Source organism: Gigantopelta aegis, unplaced genomic scaffold (assembly GCF_016097555.1).
Source record: "Gigantopelta aegis isolate Gae_Host unplaced genomic scaffold, Gae_host_genome ctg8536_pilon_pilon, whole genome shotgun sequence".
Classification (NCBI taxonomy): domain Eukaryota; kingdom Metazoa; phylum Mollusca; class Gastropoda; order Neomphalida; family Peltospiridae; genus Gigantopelta; species Gigantopelta aegis.
In genome coordinates this window covers 1-9,000 of record NW_024536578.1, presented here as the reverse complement: position 1 = coordinate 9,000, position 9,000 = coordinate 1, and the positions used below count along the sequence as shown (strand labels likewise).

General features: G+C 34.6%; 1 protein-coding gene across 1 annotated transcript; it reads right to left on the bottom strand.

The window, feature by feature from the left end:
• Positions 1-1,165: 1,165 nt before the first annotated feature.
• On the bottom strand, positions 1,166-2,656 carry LOC121367037 (uncharacterized protein K02A2.6-like; the record flags this gene model as incomplete). Its single annotated transcript, XM_041491231.1, has 2 exons — positions 2,460-2,656; positions 1,166-1,404 (listed from the first exon to the last, which is right to left on the bottom strand). Coding segments are annotated over exons 1-2 (436 nt in total), but the record flags the coding sequence as incomplete, so codon positions are not given.
• Between the last annotated feature and the right edge of the window lie 6,344 nt (positions 2,657-9,000).

Below are 9,000 nucleotides of genomic sequence, written 5' to 3'. Positions count from 1 at the left end.
TGTTACATTTGGTAGGTCTATTTATAACTAGTAGAGATCTATGATGGCATTAAGATGATGTAATGTTCTAAGAGTTGTAAGTTGTACACTACTATATTTTCAGAACAACCTCAATTCTGTTACATTTAGTTGGTCTATTTATAACTACTAGAGATCACATAAGACTGTATGTCTGATGATGTAATGTTCTAAGAGTTGTAAGTTGTATACTAACTGTGATGACTTGAAATAGAGTCACAGAGATATAGAGCAATTTAATATGACTTTGATAACACATTAATAACCAGTTTAATGAATCTTATGTGATAGCATATATATGACATTTATATAGCATACATAAGATAGCATTATAGTGGGACAGGACAAATAATTGTATTCATAATGCACATAATAAACATATTACTACATCCCTTCCCCCTTCGAAAATATATTACATAATATTTTACAACTAAAAATAAAATCAAATAGTATTTTGATACCAGTCTGGAGGATTCCTTCGACGTGAGGATCCACGTAAAGGAACAATTTGTTCATTCGTTCGAGGTTCAGGGACTTCGCCTCCCGTCTGAATTAGGTGATAATTAATTGGTTCTTTACTTGGCTCAGTATGAGCAACTGGTGTTGAGCTGATGAGCTCTATTTCTTCTCCATCCCAATGAGATCGGAGATGATCAATGCCACTAATAATCGTCCATTCGGTCAACTTAACTACGTATGATACCGGACCATTTACTCGACATACCATTCCAGGTAGCCATTGTTCTCCCCTATGAAAATTCTCCAAGTACACATTATCTCCAATCTTAAACTCACGTAACGTAGTACCTCTATCATGACACTTTTTTTCCTAATCTGTTTTGTTTGAACCTTCCTATTGAGGTCTGGGTGCAAACGATCCAATTGAGACTTTAGTTTACTACCAAACATTAACTCTGCAGGTGAATGTTCTGTCACACTCTGAGGGGTATTACGATAAGTAAATAAAAAACCTTGAAATCCTCGTGTTCAAACTTCGTTCAGTCTGGTTCTGTATCCCTTGTTTGATAATTTGTAACTGCTCTTTCTGCCTGGCCATTGCTAGATGGATGGTAAGGTGCTACACGAGTGTGCACAATGCCATTGTTGTCCATAAATTCTTAAAATTCACGACTAGAAAATGATGTACCATTATCAGAAACCACCTTGTCAGGAACTCCAAAATTTGAAAACAAATGTCGGAGCTTCTCTATCGTCTCTGCTGATGACGTCGAGTTTACGGGCATCGCATCTATCCATTTTGAGTAAGCGTCCATCACAATTAACAGTGTATGACCCAACACTGGACCCGCATGATCAACATGAATTCGGCTCCAAGGGTTTGTTGGATACTCCCACGAATGTAATGGTGCTGGTGCTGGAGAGTTCCTATTAGATTGACATACATGACATTCCTCACTTTACTTTCAATGTCAGTATCCATCTTTGGCCACCAAACATATGGCCTTGCTAATGCTTTCACTCTTGATACTCCGGATGACATTGATGTTCATCTAAGACTGTCTTCCTGCAATGTGGTGAAACAACCACACGAGATCCGAACAGGATGCAGTTGTCTAATACACTTACTTCCAATTTATGCCTAACATATGGTTTCAGGTCTACATCTCCATCAATATTTTCTGGCCACCCATGTCTTATCAAGTGCCTCACTCTCAATAGAGTTGCGTCTCTACTTGTGCATTTAATGCTTTCAGACACTGATATTGGTGTGTGGAGTTCAAATGCTCAATCAAATTAATTAGCTCCGTTGATGTGGCATCTTCTTGACCCATGTCTGACAATGGAAGACGGCTAAGCCCATCTGCATTCGCCAACTCCTTCCCAGGTTTGTACTGAACTGAATACTCATAGCCACTTAACAGCAAAGCCCATCTGGTTACTCTCGTAGATGCTGTCATAGAGTTCTCTCCAAAAATATACATTAAAGGCTTATGATCTGTATAAATGGTGAATTTACGACCCACTAGGTACTTACGAAATTTAGTTATACCAAAAATAATGGCCAGGGAACTCCTTATCGATCTGAGCATACTTTGATTCTGTTTTGTTAAGAGTTCTGGACACATATGCTATGGGTTTTTCATCATCATCATCAAACTTATGTGACAGTACTGCTTCTACCCCATAGGGTGAAGCATCACATGCAAGGGTGAGGTGTTTACTGCAGTCATAATGAGTTAACAGGCGGGTGACTTTAACCAACAACTTGGCTTCTGTAAAAACTCTATCTTGATCTTTCCCCCACTGCCATCTTCTCGACTTATGAAGTAACTGATATAAAGGACTCAAAACAGAAGAGAGGTTTGGTAAGAATTTACTGTAAAAATTGATGAGGCCCAAAAATAATCTCAACTCAAATACATTGTTGGGTCTATGTGCATGTGTGATTGCACTGACCTTTTTTTCCGTTGGTTTGATACCTTCTTTTGAGATTCGATGTCCCCCCATAATCCACTTCTGGCAACATGAACAGACACTTCTCCCTCTTTAGACGCATTCCTGCTTCTGACAATGTCTTAAGGACACATTCTAAGTTATCAAGATGTTCTTGTTCTGAGAACAATATATCATCGAGGTATGCCACGACATATGGCATCCCTTGCAGGAGGTTATCCATGGCTCATTGAAAAATACCTGGTGCTGACAACACCCCAAACAGTAACCTTGTATATCTATAGAGTTCTCTGTGTTTTATTGTTACATATTGCCTCAGGTCAGATATTAATTTGTGTTAAATGAGATGTTAGTGTTAAGAATCATGTTGATCTCAGTGTGTAGTAGATCAGATATCAACAGATGTTAGATCACGTATCAGTGTTAAGAATCATGTTGACGTCAGTGTGTAGTAGATCATATATCAACATGAGTAAATCAAATCTGTGTTCGATCAGATGTTAGTATTAAGAATCATGTTGACGTCTGTTTGCAATAGATCAGATATCAACATGAGTAAATCAGATCTCAGTGTTAGATCAGATAAGATATCAGTGTTAAGAATCGTGTTGATGTCACTGTATAGTAGATCAGAAATCAACAGTAAATCAGCTCTCGGTGTTAAATCAGGTATCAGTGTTAGGAATCACAAGAATCATGTTAATGTCAGTGTGTAGTAGATGATACATCAACGTGAGTAAAGCAGTGTTAGATCAGATATCTGTTTGTGTTAAATCAGATGTTAGTGTTAAGAATCATGTTGATGTAAGTTTGCAGTAGATCAAATATCAACAGTAGTAATCAGATCTCAGTGTTAGATCAGATATCATAGTTAGTGTCAGGTGAGATATCAGTGATAAGGATTATGTTGATGTCAGTGTGTAGTGGATGAAGATATCTACAGACATTAGATCAGGTATCAGTGTTAAGAATCATTTCAATGTCAGTGTGTAGTATCAGATAACAACAAGAGTAAATCAGATCTAAGTGTTAGATTAGGATCAGAATTAAGAATCGTGTTCATATCTGTGCGTAGTAGATCAGACAAACATGTATTAGATCAGATATCAGTGTTAACAATTGTATCGATGCCAATTTGTAGATCAGAAATCAACAAGAGTAAGTCAGATCTTGGTGTTAGATTAGGTATCAGTGTTAAGAATAATGTTAATTTTAAATATAGAGATTAGTTGAGCTTTATGAACGTGATAGAATTCTAAAAAAAGTTAACAGAACGTTCGGCCAAAGGCCTTATGCTGTTTAAGAAACATTAGATCAGAAACAGTCACTTATATAGCAAAGGCATGATGTTTACAGTTATTATGTAGGCCAGAAGTTGTCCTGGGAAGATAGAAAAAAGGACGCTAAGTTGTACCATGTGGAGATCACGAGTACAGAGTTGTACCACGAAGCACGAAAAGGACGCGAACTGGTTAATTAAATTATAGGGGAGTGTGGCTGTAAGTCATATACGAAGATCGTTAACTGCAGAATAGAGAGGTCCATGTAGGATTAATGATTAGGCCTGGATCAGAGTTGATGGTGTTTGCTGGTGGTTTTTCTACATCGGGAAACAGGCCGATCATTGAAGACTAGATAGCTGAACACAAAAGAGCTGTCATGAACAGGGATACCAACAATGCTTTGCATGCCACTACATTGATACAGGACACAGGATTTATGGTTGAAAGCAGAATACTAGAACAGAAATCAACTGGTGGAAGAGGAGAACTAAAGAGGCCATCTTGCATAAAAAACCACCAGCAACACCATCAACTCTGATCCAATTGGCCTAATCATTAATCCTACCTGGACCTCTCTATTCTGCAGTTAACGATCAGTAATGACTTAGCCACTCCCCCTATAATTTAATTAACACGTGTCGGTCCTTTTCGTGCTTCGTGGTACAACTCTGTACTCGTGATCTCCAACATGGTACAACTTAGCGTCCTTTTATTTCCCAGGACAACTTCTGGCCTACATAATAACTGTAAACATCATGCATTTGCTATATCAGTGACTGTTTTTTGCCAATGTTTCTAAACAGCTGATGAATTTGGCCGAAACGTTCTGTAACTTTTTTCAGATTCTATCAGTTCATAAAGCTCAACTATAATATTTAAAATTATGAATAACGAATAAACAAAATTCCTACTTCAATAATGTTAATCAGAGTCAGTGTGATAGATCATATGTCTACATGAGTAAATCAAATCTCATTTAGATCAGATGTTAGTATTAAGAATCATGTTGATGTCTGTTTGAGCAGATCACATATCAACATGAGTAAATCAAATCTCACTGTTAGATCAGATATCATAGTCAGTATCAGATGAGATATCAGTGTTAAGAATTATGATGTCATTGTGTAGTAGATCAAATATCAACATGAGTAAATCAGATCTGTGTTAGATCAGATATCACTGTGTTAAATCATATGTTAGTGTTAAGAATGATGTTAGTGTATCTGTTTACAGTAAATCAGATATCAACAGATGTTAGATCAGGTATCAGTGTGTAAGAATCATGTTGATGTCAGTGTGTAGTAGATCATATATCAACATGAGTCAATCAGATCTCATTGTTAGATAGATGTCGGTCAGTGTCAGATGAGATACCAGTGTTAAAAATCGTCTGTGTTATATGAGTATCAACAGGTGTTAGATCATGTATCATGTTAAGAATCATTGTGATGTCAGTGCGTAGTAGATCAGAAATCAAGAGTAAATCAGATTCGGTGTTAATCAGGTATCAGTGTTAGGAATCATAAGAATCATGTTAATGTCAGTGTGTAGTAGATCAGAAATCAAGAGTAAATCAGATGTCAGTGTTAATCATCTAGGAATCATATGAATCATGTTAATGTCAGTGTGTAATAGATGATATATCAACATGAGGTAAATCAGATCTCAGTGTTAGATCAGATATCAGTTTGTGTTAATCAGATGTTAGTGTTAAGAGTCATGTTGATGTCTGTTTGCAGTTGATGAAATATCAACATGAGTAAATCAGATCTCAGTGTTAGACAGATATCATAGTAGTGTCAGATGAGATATCAGTGATAAGAATTATGTTGATGTCAGTGTGTAGTAGATAAGATATCAACAGATGTTAGATTAGGTATCATTGATTAAGAATTGTGTTGATGTCAGTGTGTAGTAGATCAGATATCAACATGAGTAAATCAGATCTGTGTTAGATCAAATGTTAGTATTAGAATCATGTTGATGACTTTTTGCAGTAGATCAGATGTCAACATGAGTAAATCAGATGTCAATGTTAGATCAGATATCATAGTTACTGTCAGATGAGATATTAGTGATAAGAATTATGTTGATGTCAGTGTGTGTAATAGATCAGATATCAACAGATGTTAGATCAGGTATCAGTTTTAAGAATTAGATGAGATATCAACAAGAGTATATCAGATCTCAGTGTTAGATGAGATATCAGTTTCATGTTAATCACATGTTAGTGTGAAGAATCATGTTGATGTCTTTTTGCAGTAGGTCAATTATCAACATGAGTAAATCAGATCTCAGTGTTAGATCAGATATAAATGTTAATGTCAGATGAATATCAGTGTTAAGAATCATGTTCATATCAGTGTGTAGTAGATCACCATATAAACATGTGTTATATCAGGTATTAGTGTTAACAATCATGTTAATGTTAGTGTAGATCAGATATCAACAGTTGTAAATCGGATATTGGTGTTAGATCAGTATCAGTGTTAAGAATTGTGTTAACGTAAGTCTGTAGTAGATCAGATATCAACATGAGTAAATCTGATCTAATTGTTATAGATGAAGATATCATAGTTAGTGTAAGAATAGATATCAGTGTTAAGAATCATGTTGATGTCAGTGTGTAGTAGATAAGATGTAACAGGTGTTAGATCATGTATCATTTAAGAATCATGTTTGTGTCTGTCTGTAGTAGATCAGATAACAACAAGAGTAAATCAGATTTCGGTGTTAGATCAGGTATCAGTGTAAAAAAATCCTGTTAATGTCAGTGTGTAGATCATATATTAAAACATGAGAAATCATAGCTTGGTGTTAGATCAGGTGTTAGTTAAATCATGTTGATGTCTGTTTGCAGTAGATCAGATATCAACATGAATAAATCAGATCCAGTGTTAGATGAGGTATCAAAGTTAGTGTCAGATGAGATATCGGTGTTGAAGAATTATGTGATGTCAGTGTGTAGTAGATCAGATATCAACAGATGGATTTATTTTTTTTGCATACATCAGGTATCAGTGTTTAAGAATTGTGTTGATGTCAGTTTTAGTACATGAGATCAATAAGAGTGAATCAGATCTTGGTGTTAGATTAGGTATCAGTGTTAAGAATAATGTTAATGTCAGTGTGTAGTAGATATATCAACATGAGTAAACAGATCTCAGTGTTAGATCAGGTGTTAGTGTTAAGAATCATGTTGATGATGTCTGTTTGCAGTTAGATCAAATATCAACATGAGTAAATCAGATGTCAGTGTTAGATTAGATATCAAAGATAGTGTAAGATGAGATATCAGTCATAAGAATTATGTTGATGTGTCAGTGTGTAGTAGATCAGATATCAACAGATGTTAGATAGGTAACAGTGTTAAGAATCATGTTGGTGTCTGTCTGTAGTAGATCAGATAACAACAAGAGTATATCAGATTTCGTGTTAGATCAGGTATTAGTGTAAAAAATCATGTTAAAGTATCAGTGTGTAGTATATCATATATCGACATGAGTAAGTCATATCTTGGTGTTAGATCAGTGTTAGTGCAATAATAATGTTGATGCTGTTTGCAGTAGATCAGATATCAACATGAGTAAAAGAGCAAAACTTTAAATGCTTAATGAATATTGTCTGCTAATTCTTCAGAACAGTCATTTCATCATCTTCGTTTAACAAATTAGGATTGATTGATGATTCACTTCTGTGTTGTAGGATATGGTTCTAAAGGTATGGTACTTTTAAAAATTAGATGCATAACTTTTGTAATTGGGTAACATTCACAACATGATCATGATGGATATGTAATAATACACTAACAGATACACCTTTATAATACTTTCAAATTATACATACATATATATGTAATGTTTTGTATTGCATTTAATACAAACTATAGATTATACAGCTACTGCTTAATGTAATCTCTTCTTGAAATTGAGAACCATAGACTCAGTCAAGCAAGTGAACTGAAGTAGCTGGAAGATGAACAGACAAAGTACATAATTACATGAAATATATATTAACCAAATTCTTGTAATTCTTTTTGGAATATTTTTGAAAATCTTACACATCCAGCAAAAGTATTTTAACATTCTATGTTTGCTTTTATACAGCATGCACCAGGAACAAACAGGTGGCCCATATCTATATAATGAAGCGATGCTGCTCATTATACAATATAATGATCTGCAAGATTACCTGATGCCATCAAGATAACTCCATCAAATTGTTTTGTCTGCGATTGACATGATTGCATGATTATTACATGTACATGAATATTGGTTAGATGTTCCATCTTCTTTCTGTTATGGTAACTTGATATCCATAAATATTAAGTACAAGTTAATATAAGATTTGTGTATTAATGTGTATCAGAAACACTCTTAGTATACATTATAGTCAATATTTGTACTTGTAAGGGTGCTTAGGGTTGTGTATTGGAGCTATGTTACACAGTTAAGTTTGACAATTAAAACATAGAATTAAATTACACAAACATTATTGTCATTATGAGGACACACAGTTACATGCACTAATATAAGTACAAATAGTGACTGTAATAATAAGAGTGTTTACACTTTATACTTGTATGTAATATTTATTGGAATCAAGTTACAACTATAGGAAGATGAAACATCTAAATTAGATGTTCCATCTTCCTATAATCTAAACTAATCATTATGTTACGCTTACATACAGTTATATAATGAAAATTTTTTTACAAGCAATTTGTACAGTTTGAACCAAACCATTTGATGGATTTTGAATTAAAACATGAGATTTAAACATCCATTTCTTAACCAGCTCAATCGTCCATTTATTCATTCAAATATCATCTATTCATCTACTATCAATATTCATCCATCTAGTTGCAACCATTGCTCTCAATCAATTGCTATTTACTCCTTTCTAATGATCTGGTTTTATGATTGTGGTTTTTTATTCCTGCCAAAACAGATGGTTTTTATTTCCTGCCCAAAGCAGAAGAGGGGATCTTGTTTGTTAGGTGAAACAAATGTGTTGAAGAACAGCCACTAGTTATCCTTATATGGTCATAGAATGATTCTTATACCATATAAATTGTATTACTATACCAATGATGCATGTACTTATACAGCATTTCAGAGTTTAGCCTGCTATGAATGTTATTGAAGAGTTGACGAGGCATTGTTTGTCTCTCAAATCTATTAAAAGACTCTGTTTCCTCTAAATTACTCAATCAGGTATTAAAACTCAATCACTGATTCCATAGCCCAATAACAAGTGGGTATTCTTCAACAAAATTATTTCA